Genomic DNA, 26,408 nt, shown 5'->3' with positions numbered 1-26,408 from the left:
TCACACCATGCCTGTGAGGCAGGCAAGTGCTATTATCCCCATTTTACAGAGAGTGAGCTGAGGCATGGAGAGACTAAGGGACTTACCAAGGTCACACAGGAAGTTTGTGGTAGAGCAAGGATTTGAATGCACATCTCCAAAGTCTGAGGCTTGCACCCTAACCACTGGGTTAGGGACTTAATTGAGAGTTGGGGACACTCAATGATGATAATACTACCTAGCTTTTATATAGCACTTTTCATCCCTCTATCTCAAAGCATTTTACAAAAAGGTCATGATATGATACCTATTTTACAAATGGGGAAAACCAAGGCACAGAGATTCAAATACACTTGTAAAGGTCACCCAACAGGCCAGTGGCAGAACCAAGACTAGAACTCAGGTCTCCAGGCCACTGCTCTGTCCACCAGTCTACACAGTTTAAGTGCATTAGAATGTCATCAGTTAATTTCTTCATTATACTGGTCCTCTAAATACTCATCTTCAATTAACACTTTCCATAAGAGTCCAGGTCTCTGATGCTGATCTCCTTTACAACAGTGTAACTCTGTGTCTTGGGCCACAACTGGTTCTGTGAGAGTGTACTTGTGGGTTTAAATGTTTGACTGCATTTTTCAACATACAGTATTTAATCATCTGGTTGCATGGTCATATATACTTGATGTATTTGCATGTGTAATTATGATTGTCTAAAATCACTCTGGGTTGCTTTGTTCTCCATTTCCTAACCCTCGGATAACTGAACACTCATAGGATCATATAAATTAGAAATGGAAAAGACCTATTAAATCATCTAGTCCAGCTCCTCTTAGGCAGGTTTAGTCTGTACTCTGTCTTCTAGCACTCTGCACAATCTAATTGTAAGGTTTTCAAGGAATGGGGATAACAGGATAACAAAGAACAGAAAAGGTAGAGTACTCCAGCTGAAATCAACAGATGACTAAAACAAGCAGAATTTGGTTCTCAGGACTGTTCTACAACCTATAAGATTTCATTGTCAGGAAACTTTTCCTGATGTCTAAGATGAGGCAGTGGAATTTCCAGTGGATCTGCCACTAGTCAGATGTACAGGTCTATATTTCTGACATAGAGGAATGTAGGCCCCTAGTCCATGGGCTGGCAAGGAGGAGCCTTTCCTTCTCAAATCCACTCCCATGTTTTCCACAAAGAACTTTGATGCATGTTTTGTGTCATCTAATTAGAAACAAAGTTGTAGGAGTGTAAAACTATTCCCTCCTATTCTAACTGCTCAGATAACTCAGTGATGGACCCACACATGTGAACGTAGATAATTTTATAAAATAGGTGATTGTTTTTAATTAGTAAAAAAAAGCCTATTCTAGATTTGGCTTTTGTATATAGGATTTTTTCATACAGAAGGTAACGACATTGCTGCAGCAGAAAGCACCCAAAAATGAACAATACAATGGCAATAGATGTCTATTTTAGGTATCTATGTAAGGCGAGATTTTTCTCTCAAAAGCACTTAAATGGCTTTGGAGAATTCATCCCATTGAAACTCAATTAGGCTCATTCTCCTAAATCACTTAACCACAATGGATGGTATTTCTAAAAATATCTACCATCACAGTATCTAAGTAATAGACAATTATGGAGCACAAAGATCATTTGCTTTCTCTGGTACTCCAAAGCTGAGGGTGGGGGCGTTGCTGGATTTATTTTAAGAGTAGTGATTTTGGACAAGACTTGCAGTTTATATTCAGTATAAGAATGGCAGCATTCCATTACAAATAACAACCCTACTGATGATCTACCCTACATTTATAGAGCATTTTTCATCCCAAAAGGATCCAAAAGCAATTTCAACTGCCCAAACATTAAGCACCTGAATAGACTGGCGGGTGGCAGCAAGCACTGCACAAAGAGTTTGGGAGAGGAAGAGGAACTGTTGGCCATGGAGAGTAGGGTATATGTCTACTCTGACCAGAAGTGCCCTGGGAACTTTAATGCAAAGGAAGACAGCTAGGACCTCAATTTTGAATGTCTCTTTGAAAGAAAGGGATGCACATACATGAAGCTGCCTGGCACTCCAATTATATACTCAGACGATTAAATCTATATTGAACAATTTGATTACATCAGACATTTTACCCCTTTGCATTGTATATCCTTTAAATTAGATAGATTTTTACTTATGAGCACTGCAAGTTATACTTGTGCTTCTTTATGGTTGGCTAAAGCTAATACTCTGCAAAAGATTACATTTTGCAAGGTTAATTTCAAGTCCAAAATCACATGGGAATAAGAATAATTAGATTCATTTAAGAATTTCTCCCTCTGGCAAAGCTGATTGAATTATTTATACATTATCTTTTCATATAATTGTATCTAGAACCGTCTAAATGGCTTTTTTGTCTAACTTCGAGTAAATTAACAAAACGTTTTTCTACATGGACACATCTCCTGCATCTGCAACATTAGTGATTAGTACATTTTTAAATCAGCGCAATGAGAAATGAATAGAGAGGAGAATCAAAACATAAAAGGTAAAAGCCTCACACAGGCACACCTTATTGGCAAAAACTCATCAGCTGCAGAAATAAAACCAGTAAGATCGTGGATCCAATCCTGCAACCCTTTTCCACACAAGTAATTCCACTGACTCCAGCAGCAGTACTCTCCAGTGTAAGAGCTACTTGTGAGATAAGATCTCCCTGATCTCGTTCACTCTAGGCTATTATCTGGTGCTATATTTCTCAAGTCCCTCTGGCTGAAGGATTTCAGAGTCTGAAAGGGCACTGAAGATTCCAATGGAACAAACCACTGGACCGTGATTTTTAGTGGTACCCTCTGCTCGCTCATTCCAGTGGTAATGGACGTGAGGAAGTCTGTGCTATTCCAGTATTAAGAAGTATTCTCATGTATAATGTAGCCATTCACCCATGCTAAATGGTGTGGACCAACCACATGACCGCTACACAAACTGGAAAATAATTCACACCAAGCAATCTTTACCAAATGACTTATATGTACTTATTGTAAAATGTTAACCCTATTACATAGAACACACACCACCGTCTGGAACAAGTACTATAAACATACAAGAAACTGGGTGAAATCCTGGCCTCACTGAAGTCATTTGGCTTTATCTTATAAGTATGGAAGTTATACTCTGTGCTTCTTTGTGGTAGATTAAAGTTAATATTCTGCAAAAGATGACATTTTAATTTCACTCTATTCTTTTTCTTCTGTCCCACATTCAGTCAGTTTCCTTTCCCACTAAACTGTTATCAAAGCATATTGGTGATAAGACTTAAAAGCCAGCTCGTGCCACTATGGAAAAACACATACAGGGGCCAGGAAACTCCTTGAGGCTCTTTGCAGAGCTTCCTACATTTACCAGGTGAAAGCAGGGAAGGAGTATGGGGTTTGCTCACCTACCCTCTGGTCTGTGGAAGAAACAGGAAGCCTGATCCACAAACCACATGTGTCTTGAGGATCTGCCAGTTTCTCAGGGCAGGAAATAAAACAAAGGGCCCAATCCTGCACACATTACTAGGCAGCATCAACAGAACTATTCTTTTTATTCAAAATTAAGATCAATAGTAAGCATTTGCAGGAGTGAGCTGTTTGCTCCAACCCCACTGTGCTTAAAAAATACATTTTAAAGATACTCCTTTGTCAAATTCACTGCACAGTTCTAAAATCCAAGAGAATATTAATACCAACGCTTATACTTGTCTCATCACCGCAACAACTTAACAAATGGTATGTGTTTCTATTTGGAAGCAACTACATTACAGAAAAGTCTACATGAATGAGTGATAGATAAAGAGGAAATCCATTAAAAGGATAACTTAATCACATACTACTTAATTGTGCATGGACAGGAGTGATAAGTAAGAAAATTAGGTATTTTGATTAACCATTTTTTTTATTAAACAAATCTGCAGCGCATTTCTTATCCTAAGGCCATAGCTATAATAAAACCATCCTGCATTACTCATTCAAAGGCAAACCCTATTCTTTGCTAAAATTAGTTAGGCCTCAGTGATAATTATTCCCAGCCAGGCCCAACCCTTCTAATTTATTTTATAGAGAGCTAGAGGTTGAATGTAGTATAACTCTCTCCCACATCCTCCATAAGTGGCCATCCAGTACTGCAGCATCTTGCCACCTGCTTTTGATACAAAACTTGTTTTAAATTACTCAGAGGATGGTCGCAGTCAGGGGCCCAGTGCTAGAATTCTGCACCGGACTTCTCAATCCCCTGCTCTACCATATAGGTCTCTCCTATCCACTACTTGGCTGGATGGTAGCCATGAAGCAAGTTTTTAAGACAGATTAGAGTTTAAAGTAATGGAGAAGGTAGAGAACCTGGTGATTCTGACAGGGATCATTTAAAAAAAATCACCAGACCAAACTCTTGAGTAAAACCCTTGAATATTAGTAAACTGTTATCACAGTTCCATAGGGCTGGGCCTTGCAAATTGCTGTGCATCTCTTAAAAGGAGCTGTTCTGCGTAGGTTTTTATACTGCGCTCATCACCGTGGTATCTGAGCCTCTTACAGCAGTGCATTAAGCAACATAACTAAATACTCGTAACATGTTTCTGCTCTCATCATCTCCCCAGAGGGAGAAGTGCATGGAATGGAGTGTCTTGTTTTGGTAGGTTTTGTTTCATAATATTCCTGTTGCTATATGACAGGAGGCAAGGTCGAAGAAATGTATCTTGCACTTAAGAGTGGAAAGTGGTGAGGTTTGTGATAATCCTTAGTTCCTGTAGGTGCTGAGATCTCTATTCCCATTGACTCCAATGGAAAATGATAGTACTCAACATCTTCTTAGATCAGGTCCTATGTAGTCATTATTTACCCAGGCTATTTGTTGTTGTCACTATTTATTGTTTTTATTGTAGTAGCAGTTAGATGTCCTAATCACGGACAAAGGTCCCACTGCACTAGGTGCTATATGCGCAGATAACAAGAGGATAGCCCCTGCCTTGACAAGTTTACAATCTAGGCATAAGTTTTCAGTTAAGGCACTCAAAGCAGGGTGAGCATGGTATAAATGCCTCCTCAGGTGGACGAGGGTCCAGTCCTAAACCTACAGAACTAATTTGAGTTTTGCCAATAACTTCAATAGGAGCAGGATTGAGACCCTAATCTTTCCTCATAAATTAACCCCTGCACCCCCTTTTAATGAGAATGTTGCATAAATATGGGCTACTTACGTAAATGTTTGCAGAATCAAACCCTTCATATAATTCTAGAAATGCAACAGGGTTTATTCCCCTTTCGCACTTTGCAAAAATAAGATCCAACTTCCTTGCAAATGTCTATTAGCATTTGTGAAAGGTTTTGTTTACAATATTTGTTAAACTGAGAGAAGCCAGGTAGTTAAGTATTGTTAATAAATTACTTATTTCATTCTTTAGCTGATGCTGTTAACATTTTCATGTCATTTCCACTAAAAAAAGAGAGAGAGACACCCTTGCTAGATTCTTTCCTAACAGGCAGTGACAAACTACCCATCAGAGTATCCTTCTGCAACTTTATTTCTAAAATCCTTACTCCGGTAACAGCATGAGATACTCTGTTTCAAGCTCAGAATCCTTTATTTTACTCCATGTATTGACTGCACAGTGGTTACAAAGAACAGGTATATCTTATAGGTTATCTAACTGCACATCCAGAGAGCCAGAATGGTCAAAGGACCATCAATCAGGAGAATTCTTTATTCTTTTTATATTCTTCTTAATTATTGTTTATCCAATATTACATAGCCAATTGGTTTGGGTCCCATGTAGCATCTAAAACAGTTTAAAGAAAAAACAGGTTGTATGCAATAAAGGTTTTCTAATACTCCTTGCTTAAGGGCTCCATTAAAAAAATATACAGGATTTCATTCTCTCTGAGTTAGAAGTGTTTTTCTTCAATTTAATGCAAAAAAGAAAGGCATGCATCATTTTGTTTTGAGTCTGGGCAGATTTGTTTGAGCCTGCAGGTAAAGTTCTCTGTGTAGTAACAATTTGCTGCATCAGTAAAATAAAGTCTAGTGATTAATGCATTTTGTTGAAGCTACCATTATTTGTGGGCTTAATTTAACATTACAAATAGCACTATGTAAAGTAAATACGAACTGTTTCATGAAGATGTATGACAAAACCAGGGAGGCAATATATATTTTTGTTTCATCTTTTCTATTTAAAAATCCACTGTTGAATTTACTCTCAGGAACTATTAAATCAGCTAACCAAGACTTCAATTACCTCCGTGGTGCTTCTACCTGCTAGAGAAACGCACAAATCGACAGTAGTTAGAGACCAAGACTATCCTGACCATCAGGTCACAAATCTATACTGCTTTGATTTCCACTGCGATTTATTACTGATCCAATTAGCTGGGAACTTCTCAGTATAATAAGAAATTCAAAGGTCCCTTTGCCAACAACTAATGAAAACAAGAATTAGTTTTACTTTCCTGGAATCTAGGATTTAATTCTAAACACTGACGAGCAGAATAAAAGTAGAGTTTGTGTGTATGTTGCTTAGGATGTGGGATGAGGAAAAACAAATACAGGGCTTTATCTTGCTCCATAATCACCATAATATGATCAATTAATACAAACATTTTGTCCATGTCCATGACAGTCCTAGAAAAACCTGTAAACATTGGGGATAAAAACCACAGACCAAGATTTTAAAATTTTCAGTGGGAGCTGGGAATTGCTCAGCACATTTGAAATTCAGGCTACTTATTTAGGGGCCTAAATATGAATTGAGGAGCCAAACATTAAAATTTTGGCCATATTTATGAAGCTTGCAATTACCAATACAATAGGGAACTAGTAATTTAAAAAAAGCCAGAATGCAACATGATGGATAGCAGCAAACACTTAATTTAACCTTACAGAAAACAGCCTCAGTTTCTGGTGCATCTGATGAAGAATATACTGATAAGAGACTAGTTCCCAAGGATGAATGAGAAAAAGGCTTCTTCCAGAAGTTAAACTGCTTTGCAGCACTTACAAAATTCTCCTGAGTTTCCTTCTGCTTCAGGCCTTATGTCAACAACCAGATGGATTTGGGAAAGAATTCTCTCCCTATCCAATACACAGTATTGCACAATTGGCACATGACCCATGGTGGGGTTTTTCACCGATCTCTGAGGCATAGGCCACAGCCAGAGGCAGGATACTAGATTAGATTCACTAGTGATCTCCTACATATAGATGTTCCTAGGTGATACAGCAGGAAGGATTCATAAATGTTGCTAACCTGCTAATGAACTAGATTTCAGGGAAACCAACCGCTAATCTTTTATCAAATGCATTTTGGTCCCCAAACTACTGAATGCATGAAAGGCAGCAATTTTCTTGGTAATTTCAATACCTTTTTAAAAGCATAGCCTGAATTTCAAAGGTGCTGACTCCTGCAAGTCCTATTGAAATCAATGGGACCTGTGAATCTGCAGCATCTTTGAAAGTTAAGCCACTTATTTATTGATAATGATCAATAAAAATAAATATAATGCTAAACATGAACTCCCAATCATTTTGGAAAGACAGCTTTTCATGTGGCCATGGTAAAGAAATTAGGACTATGGGGTAGCGGAGACAGCCCTCAAGTGAGATAAATGTTTGGATAGCAGTTTGTCCATGAATGCAGCATGGCATTCAAATGCAATACTAAGCATCAGCAATGTATCCACTTTTCTTGATCATTTGCTACTTCACTCCATTTAAAGGCTTGCAGTAGTCACACAGAAACAGTGGTGCGAATAGGATTCTTTTCTTACTGGTACGCTGCACTCATGGGAGGGACACAAAAGGGGAGCACCAGCTAACGGGGGGGCACATGAGCTCCCCATGTGACTCCTCCCTGCCCTACCTTCAGCCTGGAACCCCTACGCTCTCCTTGTCCCCTCCCCATGATCCATCCCACCCTGGGGGGGAGGGCTTGTCTCCGGTGCAGTGGAAGGAGGACATTCTGAACCGCAGGGCTCTCCAGAACCGCAGTGGCTAAAGTGGCAGAATGTGGGACTGCTTGGCGGCCCCATGCCAGCAGCTCCTCCAGGCTGGCTGTACCACCCCCAACCCCGCCCCCAGCCCTGTCCTCAGGCCGAGCTGCTGTATGGACCACAGACAGGAGATGCAGCTATGTGGAAGGGCTGGAGGCAGTACAAGGGGTGGTACAGCCACGCCGGAGGAGCTGTTGGTGTGGGGTCGCCCAGCGGCCCCATGTTCTGCTTCTCCTATGTCTTTCCAGTACAGAGTACTGGCTATAAATATCTTACTGGCACGGTGGACCGGACTGCCATACTTGCACCACTGCATAGAAAACAACATCACAAGTGACTTCTGCTGTAAGCAGTAAAAACACAAATCCCTGACAATATATCTATCCATTGTTGGTCCAGAAGCAGACAAATAAAGAAATATTATTCCCAGTACATCGTGACACTCAGTTATTATTTTCCTAGAGATGTATTGGCTTGCTTTTTCCCAATATGAATCACAGTTTTTCTAACATCTCTGCAGTTTCTTTATCTCCACAGATTCCTTTGTATGATTTTCTGTCCTGAATGGTTTCCACAACTTCTGCCCATTTTGCATCTTCTGCATGTGGAAGGAATTGATGGAATATTTGTTCTCATAGTGACTTTCAGGTGTGGTTTCAATACCGGGGTAACTGGGTGAAATTCTATGTCCTGTGTTATACAGGAGGCCAGAGCAGATGATCTAATGGTCCCTTCTGGCTTCAAAAACTATGAGAATGATGGACCTGCTATACATATTTATGCATAAATTGGGACTTTGCATACCTTTTGCTGTCATATATGTACGTACAGCTTGAATGCACTTCGCAAATATTTAAGGAGAAAAATTCTCTGCCCCAAAGAGGTTACAGTTTTAACAGAAAATGAGGAAAAGAATATCTGTCAGTGATTAAATGAGTCAGGATGGCTGGTATCTACTTTCTATTTCCACTTTGTAAAATTTGACTTGTTTTTTTGTTTTGTTCCTTCTCCCCCAAACATACTCACTGACACTATATTGGTGGGGGGAAGGGCAGCATCGCAGCCCCTAGTAGAAATTACACCGATATAACGCAGCCTGATATAACACAAATTTGGATATAACGCGGTAAAGCAGCACTCCGGGGGAAGGGGGATGATGACTGCGCACTCTGGCAGATCAAAGCATGTTTGATATAACGCAGTTTCACCTATAACGTGGTAAGATTTTTTGGCTCCCGAGGACAGTGTTATATTGGGGTAAAGGTGTACCATTAGAATCTGGAAATCCTCCAAATGACTTCCATGGGCTTTGGATCAGGCCCCTAGTCTCTGCTGGTTTCTATTGGCAACTCTTATTTTCATTTGGAGGATCAGTAAATTCAGAAAGCAGCAGATGAATAGATGCCTTACACTGTTCCAAAACCTGGTTGTCCAGCTGAATTAACTGAAGTTTTTCAACTCAAATTCTACTAAGGGTGCTCCAATTTTGGGTGTGTGCCAGACCCTAGAGAATAAGGTGGCTGGTAGCACCTCAAGACCTTTACTTTGTAATTATAGCCCTGACCTTCGCTTTGCCGACTGATACTTATTTACACTTTGACAGAAAGAGAGTGTAGGAGAGAGACATTGTGACAGAGTGAAAGGGAGAACAGAACAAATAAAAATCAAAATTAAGGCTTAAGATTCAGCCAGCAGCAGCTCTTCTGGCAGAATATCTTATGCTCTGGTATGTCTTTAAATGCATGATAGAGTGGCACAGCCTGCCCTTGATTACAGCACTAAAGGAAGCATTAAAAATGGATTTTATGCACTTTCCAACTGCAGATGAGAAATTATTTTTATATAATAATTCCCAAACTAAAAGTATTTGTATAAGAAAAATGATCATGTGAGGAAAGCGGGGCTTTATGACAGCGCATTTGTCCATGGTAATAGAAATGCACTGCAAATAGTCTGTGCACAGTCAGCACATTAGAAGACTTTTATAGAAACAACCTTATCTCATTCCAAGGACACAAACTTGTCAGCACACCGCACACAAAAATGTCAAGAGAATGCTGTGTATTAGCTTTCAGCTTTGCATCCAAAGGCACTGCACTGAAGGGAACAAGCCTGGCAGTATTATAAGAGTGGGTATTCCTCAGCTTAGGGGCTCCATTACAGAACAATGTGTATGTATGTGTACTGTGTTAATGAAGTTTTCAGATGCAATTGTACCTACCGCAAAGCATTTGTGTGCAGTGCTATTTGGGGCTCACTATTTTTGTGCTTTTTTTGGGTATATGTCCAAAGTAAATTAATTCCCACAAGATACAGAGCCTAACGATGTGACCACCCAAGATATGCTTCAAATGCTGGAATACATTAGATTATAAGAAGGACCTATGGTGATTTGCTAATTAACTTAACTCTTTTGGGACATTAAAGGAGGAATTTTTTATTAAAACAGGATAACCCTGGACTATATTGACCTGACTGAGAAATGAGTTTTTTAGTCAAGATGAGTCTCAAGATGAGCATGTATAGGAACTGGGGCTGTTGTTACCATAGCAATGCCAGGGCAGCCTCTGGGGTGAAATACTGTAGCATGCTACCAGGAAATGAAAGGAGTTCAAGTGCTGTGATCTGCATAGTTGTGTGAGCAATCCAAATACATGCTCATAAAGAATATTTAGTATGGTTAGATCATCCAGAGATTACCACGGATGTGAAGTAAGCCTTATCAGTATGCTTCCAGCAGTTCTGTTTTCTTGTTCACCATATTCAAGGTAATGTATCTAAAGGTTCAAGCTATGGGCAACACTGCTAAGCCATTTCAGACAGAACATTAACAAATGTAGCAATCTCTCCCTCAGTACAGAATATGTATAATTAAGGATGCAGTCTCTCTCTCACTCTCTCTAATGCAACTAAACATGTTAAACCTCTTAGCAAAGAAATAAGAAGATATACTAAATTCCATTGAGGACATGACTTATTCTTCCCCGTCCCCTGCAAGGAATGGAGGAAATCTGTTTGCAAACAGAGACAAAGGTTTAAAGTTGTCCTGCAATTATTTTATGGAAATTTATCAGCCAAAACTCAAAACTTACTTATCTGCCTTTCACCAAAATGAAAGTAATGCTAATGAAAAAAATTATATTTTCCTTACTTGTCAAAAAAATTACTCATCTCAGGCAAGCATCCAAGTTGAATTTTGCAAGACTGAGTTAAAGTATTTTCCAAAATGAAAAGAAGCCTAAGAGCTACACTGGCTTATCATTCTGTTTTCACAGAAATGAATAATTCTCAGTGTTTTGTAAAGCTGCTGAAATAATGGCAGCAAACCATTTTATTTTAATTTCAAATAAAATTCTACAAATCAAACCTTCTTACTTTCTTTTCAAATAACTCATACTGGTGCAATACTGATAGCATTGACGGAATACCACTGCTTCTACTGCTCTTTTATCCAGCCCATAAAGATGTTCAAACGTCTGCGAGTGTCCAGAAACTCTTCTGATATATTTGTTTGTGTCATTGTTAATCCAGCCTCTTGAGCAAACAGAACGTAGTTCATTATATGTAGCAGAGCTGCATCAGAGGGAAAGAGTAAGACAGACATGTATCATTGCCAGATCATTTATTTAAAAATGCCATTTCAGACTAAAATATATTAAATTCATTCATTTGATGTAATTGGGCCTTGTGTACATCATGTATCTGGTGTACTCAGGCCACCATATTTTGCTTTGTGTTCATTCACGTTCCATCTAGCAAAAAGGTTGGGAAACAAACCAATATTTTTAAAATTGTTTGACTTTATCAACTTTAAAATAGTCTTCTGATGTGCACAGCAGAAGGCATTGAGCCCAGTGGTCCTAACTGCATCATGCAACACCTCATGCTTTACCAAGAGGCAATCCACCTCAAAAACCAGACAGTTTTATATGAGAGATAACTGTTTTCTGCAGAATGAAAAGGCAGGGAGAATGACATCTAGTTATTGGTTCCTTAGTCCTTAATGTGCCAAACCGAAATCTCAGGGAGACAGGTGCACCTGCACAAATGCATAAGCAGGCTGGGTAACTGTATGGACAAAAATATATTCTCTCCACAGACTGACGCAGATCTCTCTCTCTTCCAGTTGTCTTATCCTTCTTTTACCGCCACGATGGTGGTAATCTACAGCTAATTCAACCTCATTATGCAACTCTTACCTAAAAGGTACTTCAGAGCAGTCCCTCTCCGAGGCTGAACTAACCAGCTCCCCTTGAGGAATATTGCCATCTAACCACTGTCCAGCTGCAGGAATCAATCCACTATCTCCTGGGACTGTACACTTCAGCCTGCTCCCCTTCCCATTTGCAAGAGTCCCTTCAGTCCCTTTAATCTATTCTCAGCCCAACCACTGCCTAAAGTCTCTCATTACCTGTACTCATGCCAACCTGTCTCCAAGTTGCAAGACCCCTCCCACTGCAACCAATCTGGACAACAGTCCCAAGCCATCCTGCCTCCCACATGCAGGAACTTTCCCATACCCCAACTACTACTTAAAAAAGTACTTGGTTCCCCCACCCCACAAACCAAGTACACCTGGAAACTGAGGGCTCTATCGGGGAATTGTTTAGTGTTGTAAGAGTTAAATCAATGGTCCAACTGAAAACTCAAAGATCATCATCAATATCCGTAAATATTTTGCTGTGAGAGTTTGTAGATGTATGTAACACAGCTCTCACAGCAGTAAGTGAATACACAAGAATAGCAATGCTAAACTCCTGAATGATAGTATTAAATCTCAAACAGCCTTGCTTTCAAACTGTTCTGTCTCTGAGACATGCAGGAGGTTATGTCATAAAAACAGTCTGTCCTTCAGCTTTTTCTGACCATTCAGGCACCCCCATACACACACACCCATGGATTTTATGACGTATCTTTGGAGGGCCAAGCATTTTTGAAGACTGAAAACAAGTGGTTTCTTTTATAATGAGGGCTGCTGTATTGAGATTTAATTATTTAAGATAAGGTGGTCTCTCTCAGGCAATTTACTTAACATTTCTGCCTCAGTTAACCCATCTGTAATAGAGGGGTAAAATACTTATTTACCTCTCTTAGGCTGTTGTGAGGATTAATTAATACATGTAAAGGATCTGTATATAAATCTGTAAATACATGTGAAATATTATCTGGGACCATACTCGGACCATGTAAGTTCTGATTGTATCTCTATTTTCATTGTAATCCTTCTATTTCAGGGATTTACACATATCTTGGATTTAGAAATGCACTTAGGGCTGATATTTAGTCTTCACACTTTTAGCATGGGAAATTGCCTAAAAAAATCAATCCGCACATATTTAAATATAATTAACATTTAGGTTATTTTAAAAGTTAACCAAGACATCTGTGTTGAAATTCTGTATCCTTTACACCAGACTTGATGTAACACAAAGGATTGCCAATAGCAATGCAGTTAATGTCTTTCCTACATATTTTTTAATATGCTGAGTAACTGTCCTGAATACCCTACATAGGAACACCAGCACTGCCCTACTGGATCAGACCAGTGCTCCATAACCCTGGATCCGGCCTCTGACAGTGGCCAGAAACAGATACTTCAAAGGAAGGTGGAAAGAAGAAACCACATAACTGGCAATCATGGAATAACCAGGGGTTAGAGTAACGGGAAGCAGAGGACAGCTCCCTCTTCTTTCCCTGACCTGGGCAGGTACTGCTCTCCCACAGCACCCTCTGTTCCTTGGCTGGTGCAGTGAGAATACTCTTCTTCCTGTTTCCATCTTCTAAAACCACTAGGAATAAACCTGCTTCAAGTCAGGGCCACCCAGAGGATTCAGGGGACCTGGGGTCTTCAGCAGTGGGGGGCCCCCGCCACCGAATTGCCGCCAAAGACCAGAGCAGAAGTAGTTCCGGGGGGCCCAGGCCCTGCGAGAGTTTTCCAGGGTCCCCGGAACGAGTTAAAGACCCGTTCCAGGGGCCCCGAAAAGCTCTAGTGGGGGCCCCTGCAGTGCCCAGGGCCTGGGGCAAATTGCCCCACCTGCCCCCCGCTCTGGGTGGCCCTTCTCCAAGTTCATCCCGATCTGGATTAGAACTTTCCCAAAGTTTTGGAATGTCTGCATCTAGGGCTTTAGTTTAACAGTTCATACAGGCGTGGAGCATCTTCTCTTGGAATGTGCATCGAGGGAACCTTTGCAAGAAGGGCTTCCCCTTGTGAGGATGGAAGCAGGGATGATACATGCCTCCACATAAGTGTTTCACCATAGTACCCTGCAGATGCCTCTCCAGTGGGGGTCTTCAAAAGAAGGGGGCTCCACAGGGTTTTAATGGGAGGAGAGCATGCAGCAGGGGACCCAGCTATGCTCTGTGGCAAAGTCCTCTGCAGAGCCCCCATTTCCAAATGGAACCCAGAAAGGAGTTAACAGAGCTAGGAGTAGCCACACAGGGACACAACTAATGGCAGTCTAGGTCCTGAAGGAGCTCTTGTGGCAGAGGAGAAGGAATCCCCTGCTAAGTCCCTGGGATTCAATGCCCCCAAACACTTGTCCCTTTAGAGAACAATTTCCAGGAAGTTCCTGCTCCTTTTTCCTCTCACAAGTGCGGCCATGAGAGGGAGGCAGAGGGGCTAGCTACAAAGATCTAATTTTCCCAAACTCAAGGGAAAGATTGAAGGGGCTTGGTGCTAGGCTGGTTTAGGTTTATAGCCAGTACTTTCTAGTCACTCCTATTTGTCTGGTAGAAAGTAAGGACCAAATTTGTCCATGATGTAACTGCAGTGCCTTCAAAGGGAAATGTTACAGGCTCAGCAACTGAAAAATCAGCCCACTTTTATTTAAGTGCCTAAATATGGATTTAGATACCTTATTTTAAGCAACCAAGTCTGGAAATTTTGGCTCAGATCCTCAAAGGTATTTAGGCTTCTACCTTCCACTGAAATGGACCTCTCTCCCTAGTTATACTGGGCTTGATCTAACTCTCATGAAAGCGGTTGTAAATATATTTATTGACTTTAACGGTATATGAATTAAACCCTTAGTAAACATATAACCACATAATAAAGACACCAGACAATCTGGCACAATTTGACTATCTCTGGATTGATGCATGGAGGCGAGGCAGAGTTATGTGGGGAAGTATGCACAGAAATTGTCAATACAATGCTAGGCTCTAGGCACTGCAATCAGTCTCCTGAGTGATTGAAATTAACCTCCCAACCAGTGAACAATAGAAAAGACTTTAAAAAGATAATTGAATGAAAAATGTTTGAATAATAGAGAAGCTGTGACAGAAACTGACAGATGCCAGATAATTCCATTGGATTCTATATCCTGCCTTCTGTCACCTTGTGTCACAGCCTTAATGCTATTTAACCCTGGTTTTGTATTCAAACACAATTATTGCAGAGGATGGGATGCATGGGTTCCCTATTCTTTAATTAGGGATTTGTAATAACAGACTGCCCTATAATTTTGCAATGTGATGCCAACATTTCAGCAAGGGGTACCCAACAACATTTTCCCTTCTAGGTTGTAATAAACAACATGCAGAAGAGGTGCATGTATTGCACAGAAGAGGGCTGTTGGACAGAGGAAAATGTGCTCTCATAACCATCATCAAAGAGGGAGGTGGCAGTGCTTGGAAATCAAATTTGGATGGAGCTGGACTTTGCTTATACTTTCCCTGCAACAGACTCTTTGAGTAGGTTGGTTTTTCAGGATACAATTCAACATGCCTAATCTGAAGAGGGTCTGCAGGATGAGGGTCTAAATGGGAGTTGGAGATATCTTTGCTGGGGGCATTTTATATTGCACCTGCCATTTGGTGCAATCTGATCCATTCCAAAACAAAAACAAACCAAAAAATTAAGGACCTTCTCTAAAGCGCACTGAAGCTAATGGGAGTTTTTGGATTAGACCCCACAGATGATTTAGAAGACAGGGGGGTGCGACTCCATCAGCGACGAGGAAATCATCCCAAACTTCCCTTTGTTGGTAGAAATGTAACTCATCACAGAGATTCTCTGCTGTCTTCACTTCCAATTCCCACAGACTTATATAAACACCCACAGAAATAGAATTTCACCTGCATTAAGAATACTTTAAAATTATCAAAAGAATGCAGTAATGCAGGGCAGGCTGACCCAGCATTCTGTCCTGGCCTCAAAGTAGTTTGTGCCTCCCCATAATGGTCCTTTTACACTCCACGCAATACAGACACTTTAGTCTGGGCTACATTTTCCTCTCCAGGAAAATGTCAACGTTTCCTCTCTACATCATCTTCCTCCAGGCTGATTTCCCCTCCCCACTCTGCTGCACTGCAGGTGGTGCCCTGTCAGATTGTTAGAATGCCCCATAATGCACAGCACTGTGCCAGCACTACAGATAGATGCAGCTGCTGGTGCAAACTGGGAGGAAGGGGTCTGTGTCACAGGCAGGCCAGGCATGTCACCGAGAGACCTAAGCCTGGTCTGATCATCTCTCATTCAGTGTTTCTCATGGGGGTAAGCATGCAGGGGTAAAGACTGTCAATTCTGAAAACCGTTTTCACCCACTAAGGAGCAACTCAGAATAAAAAGTCTGTGGGAGATGGGGAAATAAGGTAGTCTAGGCAGGTGATGAGTGATCATTCAGACTTTGTCAGTTTCCTGGTAACTAGACACTAATCAACTTGGAGGTTGGTAATTATCTATAAAAATTCCGATAACCAACTTTACCGCCTGTAGAGTAAAATGATGTATTTATCTGTTCCAAATACTCCCAGAGACTGTGATGGGGGAGGTATTTTTAAAATAAAAATGAATGTTATAATATGCATTTCATTTTAAAATAGATTTTGAAAAAGTCCTCCGAGTGTGAACAACAGTGGAGCAAACAATCATAATAAAGGATACTGAAACTCCGGTCTGTGATTGCTAAGTGCCAGAGGTTAATCCTGAGATCATCAGCTGACATGTATGTCTCACAGTCGCTGTTGACAGAAATTGAGTTGACATGATAGGTGTGACCATTAGCAAAGATTCTCCTGGGGGTGACTTCTACCATCAAATCCATAGGTTTCAATACAGGAACCTACCAAAAAAAATTAAATACAAATTTTTGAAGTAATATCTGTGTATATGTTGAGAAACTCAGCATAGTGAGGGAATGAGATATAACTACATTTTAAATAATTTACTGTAGTTCTTTCATGGCTTTATCCCTCATCAAAAACTGTCTAGTGACAAAAAGGCTATAATTTTTCTGATCCATAGTAAATTAAGTCTTTGAAAACAAATGTTAGATATGTATAGACCAGCTGTACATAGATTGTTATCATTCATTATTTGTATTATCATAGCACCCAGCAGCCTAACCATGGACCAGAAACCTACTGTGCTAGACTCTGTACAGACACATAACAAAGATGATCCCTGCCTCAAAGAGCTTACAATTGACTAGCTAGAATAAATTGTCAGTAAGTTTTTACATGCTTTTCATGGGGGTTACTACACTATAAAATATTTGCTACTGAGAGAAATTAGGGATTCTAAACAATATTTTAGGACCTAAAGCTCCAATCCAGCATAGAGGACTACTCACATAAGTAAAGTTATGCACGTGCTGAAATCCGTTGCTGAAGTAGGACCCAAGAGCATATACTTTATCAGTTAGAGAACAGCTGGACATTGGACAAAGAATTCTCACAGGGCCCAGTAGCTCACCTGTAGTGATGTTACGGTAGACAGATCTTTAAGTTTCCCTTCTTCATCTTTTAAGTTGTATCCTTCTGGTCTCTTATCTCGTTCAGTAACTTTCCACAATTTGATAGTTTTATCTTTTTAAAAAAGAAACCAGAGTTTCTATTAGCCAGGTGAATCTGTTACTCACCTTTAAAATAAACATTACCAAAACAGAGCACTTACCTAAACTCAATTTTGCAAATCAGACCCACTTTTCTAATTGCAAAACTGCTGACTCATAAAGGTTTTACTGAATCTACAAGTGACTCAGCCCATTCTTGCCTGCTAACAAAATGAATGGAAACTACTCCCAGAGCCCTGCTCCGCACTTAATAAGGGGAGTGCATCAAAACTGCTCATTGTGCACGCCCTTAAGAACCTATGTCCCTCCCCCCATGAAAGGTGCACAGCCATGTATTATGGCCCAGTTTGCTGGGATACTCAGAAGCAACGCCATAGGAGTATTCGGTGGATGGGTTGTCTAGCTGATAAACAGCCTGTTGCAAGAATAGGCAGAAGCTTATTATCTTTCCCTCACAGGCTCATGCAGAGAAAAGACCAGGGAAGGACAGAGGCTATATTTAGGAGTTCCCCATCTCCAAAAGAGGCATGGACAGAAGAGCAGCAGCAGGGAGATACAGAGAGGAATTCTAAAGGAGAGGTATCACACTGGGATGGGTATGAGGCAGAGGAGTAGGGAGAAAAAAGGACACTAATGTTCTTGGAGTTGATAACCATTTCAAACCCTTCCTCTGAACTTACTGGCTGGGTGTGCATGACTTTTATACTGCTCTCTAGTAGCTAGCTCCTACAGAGGCTATGGGACCTATCACTAATGTCAGCTGAGGAACAATCCCTTTAGTTCAAGTGGTAGAGGCCTGTATATTTTTTTTGAAGCTGAGGGATCAAGGCTCTGATCTGAGCTTCCTATGTGTGTGATCTAATAGTAGTAGTTTCTGTTGCAGTGCCCAACTTCATTGCACCCCTACAAAGAGTACTGCTGGCATGACAAAATTTGCCAGGACAAGTATGACAGCATTAAAAAGAGGCAAAATAAACAACAGGACAGACTTTGAAGGGCATGGCCACTCATGTGGACTGTAGCTTTGTTCCACACAGTCCCTAAAAAGAATACAATCTGATAGGAGAAAAAGTGGTCACATTTCATTTCTGTAGTGTGTTTAATTTTGACATTCTTTTGCTTTAAAACCAATTAACCTACCTCTCCCAGAAAAGAAAACGAACTGCATTATAGCTATGATGTAGCTTATGTAAAAGTTTTTATTTACTCACTAACCCTCATGCAACAAAAATCCTAACATTGAACTGTTACAGTCTATGACTTTAGTTATACTAACCTATATCTGAGCAGCTGTACCTAGCTAACATCAAATATATGTTACAATTACACCACTTTGTGTTTCCTTTTGGCAAGTTAGTTTTCTTTGTGACTTGTAGTCAGATTTATTATGAAGTGTGTACAGTTCAATGAAAATTCCTAACTATTATGCTATTCATAAGTTTTTAAAAATGTTATGACCCAACTTTCACTTTTCACTATTAAAGCCAATGCACATCATAAGAAGAAACAATGTTAGATGTATCTCTTTCATGGTAGGATTTGACCTCTATTGATTAGCACATCAATGTCTGCGGGAAAACTTGCTTGTTTAATGGTTAAATGGATCATATTTGCTGATTGTCTTCTCTATGTGTATGTCCTCTGGACTCACAACATCCTTAAATATTCAAAATGTCAACATGCTTTGAAAAGGGACTGTAGAAATGGCACTGTGAGGTTCCATATTCATTCAGTCTCGGTGGGGTTGTGAAGTTTAAATTAATTAGTGTCTGGAAAGCAATTTGAAATCCTCAGATGAAAGGCTTTGTATAGGCCAAATTCTGAGCTATTTGACGTAACTCAGTCAGAAACCAGCCTCTGTAGTGCAAAGAATTAACAACGAATCACAATGATATGTTATTATAATATCTAATTAGCTCAGTTTACAAGTCAAATTTTAATTTTGCTGACTGTAAGCACTGCTAGCCCAGGCTGGGACTGAAAGTCACAGTGGGGTCCTTCTGTCTCCATTAAATAAAGATGCTGCAATCAGAACTTCGCTGACAAATTTTGCTGGTGATGTGTGAACTGGAAAGAAACCAACTCCCTCTCCCATAACTGTGTAGCCCCTGCAGGGTTTGCTGTACTGAAAACTGGTTTCTCTTAGAAGCAAATATGATGTGAAGACACATGGGGCCAAATTCAGACCTCAGATCCATGGGTGTGTCTTCCATTTAATTCAGTGGGAGCTACACATCTCTATCTGTGGGCACAATTTGCTCTGTGGAAGAAGATCTGCTGCATAATTAAATGCTATTTTTACACACTCACTTTTCTGACCACAACCGTGCTTTAGATTCTAAACATAATTTTCTAGAGCTGCCTTATTCTAATTTCGCATCCAAGTACTGGATTCAGAAAAAAATGTCTGAACAATAACCAGTTGCTGCTGATCTAAAGTATTTACATGTCCCCCACTTCTGAAGTTCCTGAACACCTCAGAATGTATCTTCACAACACTTCTATGAAGCAGGCAATTACATGGTCAAAGCAATGTGGCCAAAGTCACACAGGAGTGGCAGAGTAGGGAACTGAAGCTAGGTCTCCTGAATTTTAGGCTGCTGCCCTACCAGCTAAACCATCCTTCTACATATACCACGAGCTCAGTACTCAGTGACACCAGTGCCAAGCAATGAGAAACTGCCCTCAAGGGGCAGCGAAGGATTCCCCCAACACAGAGGCATCTTTGAGTGTCCAAAGCCAGCATGTTCAGGTCTATGCCACCTGTACTTTCCCCACTCTCCTCTGCACAGAAGGCATGTCAGGGTTGTGCCACAGCCGGGAAGGGGCAGAGCAGAGCACATAATATTTTGCCGAATCTTTGGCTGGCTGTGTCTGGCTGCAACCAGGGTAATTTAGGGCAGCCTTGAGACAGTTCATTTCAAACCCACCAGCAAGCCCACAATCAGAGAAGCAGGAAGGTGACTTAGAGTTTGTGCTAAGTTTAAACTCGGTAGAGCCTAGGACTGAGCCCCATGTATTTTCTGAGGTTTCTAAAAACATACTTTAGAATGGAAGTAACAGGGTGTGCTTTCCAAAACAGAGAATCAACTTCTGCCTATATTAAAATAAGATTATTTTGTAAAACTTCTTTGAATTAGGAAAGATATTTGAGACTAGGGAGATGTACAGAAATGAACTCTCAAATGCCATGTTTCTTTTGTGAATGATAAATTTAGCCCTCACTGTAGCTAGCTTTTAAAAATCTGCCTCATGTCAGCTGCCAAGAGGAAAACAGATAGTAAAACCATTCCATATGCATAAGGAGATGTGACACATTTAGGGTGACCAGATGTCCTGATATAATCAGGATCATCCCGATATTAGTGTATTATTATAGACACAATTATACTTCCCTGCAAAAAAAAATAAAATAAAATAAAAATAAAAAGGGTCCCAATTCTTCACATTTGCTATCCGGTCACGCTAGGTATATTCTGCTTTTGGATGCATCAATGCAGCTCCCAATGACCCTTAATAATTAATATAATACCAAGAATTGTGTATTAGGTCAGGGTGCCCCTCAAAAGTTTATGTATTAAAAACCCAGTTCCAAGGCAAGAAGACTGAGAAACACATTAGCCATTAATGTTCTAATCTGTGAATACTATTTTATTGTTGTAAATCTTGACTAGAAGTAATGACCTTGCCTTAAAGAGCAGTCCTGTTCTGAAAAGCAATTGTCTAAGATGGCATTATGGTGTTCCATGTTTATTATCTGTCAGTGATTTCTAAATTTGCTCAGTTTTACAAGTAAAATTTTTTATATCAGAGTGCTGTCAACTCAACCTGGCATCTGAGAATCAAGCTGGCTTTTACCCATGTCATGCATCAACAGTAATGAAGGTCCTGGAAGTCAAATTATCTCCTCAGTGACACTTGTGCAACTGTATGCTTTCAAATTATTCCCACAGCGACACCTTTACAAACCCTCACTTAGTTCTTGTAGGCCACTTTTCATCTGAAGATTTCTAAGTATTTTGGAAAGAAGGATCAGCATCACTAGCTCTCTATTTTGCAAATCCAAGTGTAACTGTTTGGAACTTAGTAAACAGTTCTGTTGATAATACATTAGAAGGAAATGTAATTAATCCATCTCTCTCTCAGCTGAATTGGTTCTGAAGGGCTAACAGGAGTAAAAAGTATTAAAAACCCTATTTTTTTTTTTACTTAAGTCAGCAGATATAGTTCTGCATACACATACAAAGCATAGTTATTGAGTAAGAAGGTCCCATTTTCACATAGTTGCTTTTCCGAACAGAACTGAATATTATTAACAAAAGTAGATGGTCCCCTAAGTGGAGCTGAACAAATGATCTTTCTGTTTGGTCACTGAAAAATTTCTCTGTCCCTAAATGCCTCATGAACATTCATAGACTCATAGACTCGTAGGTCAGAAGGGACCAGTATGATCATCTAGTCTGACCTCCTGCACAAGGCAGGCCACAGAACCCTACCCGTCCACTTTTATAACAACCCCTAACCCAGGACTGAGTTATTGAAATCCTCAAAATTGGTTTGAAGACCTCAAGCTGCAGAAAATCCACCAGCAAGCGACCCATGCCCCACGCTGCAGGGGAAGGCGAAAAACCTCCAGGGCCCCTGCCAATCTGCCCTGGAGGAAAATTCCTTCCCGACCCCAAATATGGCGATCAGCTAAACCCTGAGCATGTGGGCAAGACTCACCAGCCAGCACCCAAGAAGGAATTCTCCGCAGTAACTCAGTTCCCATCCCATCCAACATCTCCCCGCAGACCACTGAGCAGACTTATCTGGTGATAATCCAAGATCGATTGCCCAAATTAAACTATCCTATCATAACATCCCCTCCATATACTTATCAAGCTTAGTCTTAAAGCCAGATAAGTCTTTTGCCCCCACTACTTCCCTCGGAAGGCTGTTCCAGAACTTCACTCCCCTAATGGTTAGAAACCTTCGTCTAATTTCAAGTCTAAACTTCCTAATATCCAGTTTGTACCCATTCGTCCTCGTGCCTACATTAGTACTAAACTTAAATAATTCCTCTCCCTCCCTAACGTTAACCCCCCTGATATATTTATATAGAGCAAGCATATCCCCCCGCAGCCTTCTTTTGGCCAGGCTAAACAAGCCAAGCTCTTTGAGTCTCCTTTCATAAGGCAGGTTTTCCATTCCTCGGATCATCCTAGTAGCCCGTCTCTGGACCTGTTCCAGTTTGAATTCATCCTTCTTGAACATGGGACACCAGAACTGCACACAATATTCCAGATGGGGTCTCACCAGTGCCTTATATAACGGTACTAACACCTCCTTATCCTTGCTGGAAATACCTCGCCTGATGCATCCTAAAATCGCATTTGCTTTTTTAACAGCCGTATCACATTGGCGGCTCATAGTCATCCTGCTATCAACCAATACCCCAAGGTCCTTCTCCTCCTCTAGCGCTTCCAACTGATGCGTCCCCAACGTGTATCTAAAATTCTTATTATTAATCCCTAAGTGCATGACCTTGCACTTTCCACTATTGTATTTCATCCTATTACTGTTACTCCAGTTTACAAGGTGGTCCAGATCTTCCTGAATAGTATCCCTGTCCTTCTCCGTGTTAGCAATACCCCCCAGCTTTGTGTCATCTGCAAACCTTATTAGCACATTCCTGCTCTTTGTGCCAAGGTCAGTAATAAAAAGGTTAAATAAGATCGGTCCCAAAACCGATCCTTGAGGGACTCCACTAGTAACCTCCTTCCAGCCTGACAGTTCACCCTTCAATATGACCCGCTGGAGTCTCCCCTTTAACCAGTTCCTTATCCACCTTACAACTTTCATATTCATCCCCATCTTTTCCAATCTAACTAACAGTTCCCCATGTGGAACCGTGTCAAACGCCTTACTGAAATCGAGGTAAATTAGATCTACCGCATTTCCTTTATCTAAGTAATCCGTCACCTTCTCAAAGAAGGAGATCAGATTGGTTTGGCACGATCTACCTTTAGTAAATCCATGTTGCAATTCGTCCCAATTACCATTGACCTCTATGTCCTTAACTACTTTCTCCCTTAAAATTTTTTCCAAGACCTTACATACTACAGACGTCAAGCTAACAGGCCTATAATTACCCGGATCACTTTTATTCCCTTTCTTAAAAATAGGAACTACGTTAGCAATTCTCCAGTCGTACGGCACAACCCCCCGAGTTTATCGATTGCTTAAAATAGAAAAATTGCTTCAGATAGAAATACTCCTCTGTAAATGTGAATAAAACTTACAGATAGTAAATATCAAAATCCATGTAACAGTTTTTCTTAGTAGACTCTGAAACTGGAAACTACTGAAATGCAAATTTAATTTTAAATGAGACCGGGAAATAGTGGGCAAGAGAGACTAGCAGGGCTGGAATGGGCCAGAGCAGAATGTTGATACTGCTTGTACTGGTTCTTCTATCTTACCATTTGTTGACAGAAGGGAGTGGGCTGCATTCTGCTGTGGTAGCCACTTGATCTTGTTTATTTTTTCCTCTATCTCCAAACTCTTCAAATAATCAAATTCAGGCTCATGGCTCTGGAACGTGCTGTAAACATTGTACTCCCCCTGATTGTAAGGCTCATTTTTACTCTGTGAAGAACACGGAAAAACAAAAATGTGTCTGATGATGTCAGTATTTTATCTCCAGCTTCAGAACTGACTGAGGTAAGTCAGTAGTCATCATAAATATAACACTCCTAGGAAACGTTTTATTTTAAATTTAAAACGTGCTGTTGACAGATTGCTTTACTATGACAAATAAAATTTGTTTTTCTGTGGGCATTAAATGGTATTCAATACTCAAACAGAAGTCTTTGTTAAGATTATTAGGAATGCAAAAGAGGAATTACTTCAGTAAAAATCTTATTAAAATGTTGTAGTTATTAAAAAATCGCATGTGACAATCTGGGAATTCAGAATTTAATTTTCACAAGCAGCCTTAACTCTGATCATTCCCTGCATTCCTGGAAATGTTTAGCCACACCCCATAACTTATCTGCATTACATTTCTACATGCCCCAGGATAATATCCATACTCCCCATACTAATGTACAAACTACATTCTTCCAAAGAGGAGCTACAGACCCTCCTCCAATCGATCCTTCTTTTATCAACCAGCTGTACACTCCTTACTTCTCATTGTTCATGTACAAATCAAAGAAAGACCTGTCCTCTCCTCTCACAGGTCCCCACTACACAACAATCACAACACTTTCACAGTCTATCCATAACACAGAAGGTCTAATTCTCATGAACACTCTCTGGCAGTGTAAAGGGACTCTAAAGTGGGTGTAAATAGGTGAGAATCAAGCCAAGATTCACCAGCCAGCTTTCACTATCTACCTAATAAACCACCAAGGAAACCACAAATACAAATCTGTCCAAACCATCCTGTGTCTACAGAGTACACAGACTGCTGTACCTGACTGATTCTCCCCCTCAGTGTGCATCTGAGACTGAAGTATCCATATATAACCAAGTTTTCTGGCTAACCCCTCCACTGGCCAAATACTGGCTGAGATGATAGTGTACAGCCTTCTCCAAAACAAAACCAGGCAGGGTATATGACACTACTTATTCCACAGTTATGATACAAGGGAAAGTGAGCAGAATTTGAAAAGGAAGAGCGAAAGATATCATAGGAGGGCTGTTAGAACATATAGCTTTGTGGTGTGGTTGCTACTAAATGCAGAGCTAAGCTTGTTTGTGGAACCTTAGCTATGAATTCGACTAAACAAGGAACAAAAAACAAAAACAGCTTTTCCTTAACTTAGAAGTTCTGTACTTCCAATTGTTGGCCTTGGATAGCAACTAGGAATAGCAGGGAAATTCTGAATTAAGACTCTTATCTTCTTTTATTCACCTAATTGAATCTAAATATTACAGGCTGAAAGGATAACACACTTTGAACAAGACTCTTTTCTGAGGCCCCTTTGTCACACAATCCCTATGGCAAAACACTTTGGGTGATGACATTCTGGCTCCACTGAAGTCAATGGAGGTTTGCCCTTGACTTCACAGGGCCAGGATTTCACCCTCTGTTTTCTCAGCCAAGATCCGCGATCTCCACAACAGAGCAACTAACAGAATGCTCCATGAAGTGACACTGACCAAAATAGGTAACATTCAGTTTTTGTTACTCCTGATAGCATTCAAAAATCGATTAGATCTCAGCAGTGTAAAAGAAAAAGCTTAGTGAGCAATTACAACAGGAAGCAGTAACATACATACCTCAGGTTCCCTTTGGAATATAACTACCCGACCTCCCTTATCCCCAGTAGCCAGTAGTTCTCCAGTGTGATTGAACTCAACTGTAGAAATAATATCAGCTAGAAGGAAAAAGTGAGAAAAGGCAAACCATTAGAAATGTCAAGGGCTCCATAAAAATACAGGACATTAGGGACTCAAAAGATATACAGAAGAATGCAATAGCAAGCTACCCTTTAAAACGTTTGCCCTGCCATTAAAATCTGGCAACTGAAACAACTGTAGACTTCTAGAGGCGAGATCATGATTTAAGGCACTGCCTGCGTTTTGAGAGTAGAGGGGTTATGCACCAAGAAGAGCACAGACGTAGCACAGAGAGTCTCT

The 26,408-nt window shown here is 40.4% G+C and overlaps 1 protein-coding gene across 6 annotated transcripts in view; it reads right to left on the bottom strand.

Annotated features, from left to right (window-relative positions):
- PPP2R2C (protein phosphatase 2 regulatory subunit Bgamma) overlaps positions 1-26,408 on the bottom strand; it is a 292,304-nt gene that overhangs the window by 54,199 nt on the left and 211,697 nt on the right. For 5 of the 6 annotated variants that reach the window (XM_030563253.1, XM_030563251.1, XM_030563255.1 and 2 more), the window contains 4 exons: positions 26,049-26,146; positions 24,242-24,407; positions 17,678-17,790; positions 16,868-17,045 (listed from right to left, as the gene is read on the bottom strand). In XM_030563253.1, coding sequence (XP_030419113.1) covers positions 16,868-17,045; positions 17,678-17,790; positions 24,242-24,407; positions 26,049-26,146 — 555 coding nt within the window. Of the gene's footprint in view, positions 1-16,867; positions 17,046-17,677; positions 17,791-17,878; positions 18,143-24,241; positions 24,408-26,048; positions 26,147-26,408 lie in introns of those variants that run through there. The other variant, XM_030563256.1, reaches the window with a different exon arrangement.

Source organism: Gopherus evgoodei, chromosome 5 (assembly GCF_007399415.2).
Source record: "Gopherus evgoodei ecotype Sinaloan lineage chromosome 5, rGopEvg1_v1.p, whole genome shotgun sequence".
Lineage (NCBI taxonomy): Eukaryota > Metazoa > Chordata > Testudines > Testudinidae > Gopherus > Gopherus evgoodei.
This window is presented reverse-complemented; position numbering and strand designations above follow the sequence as displayed.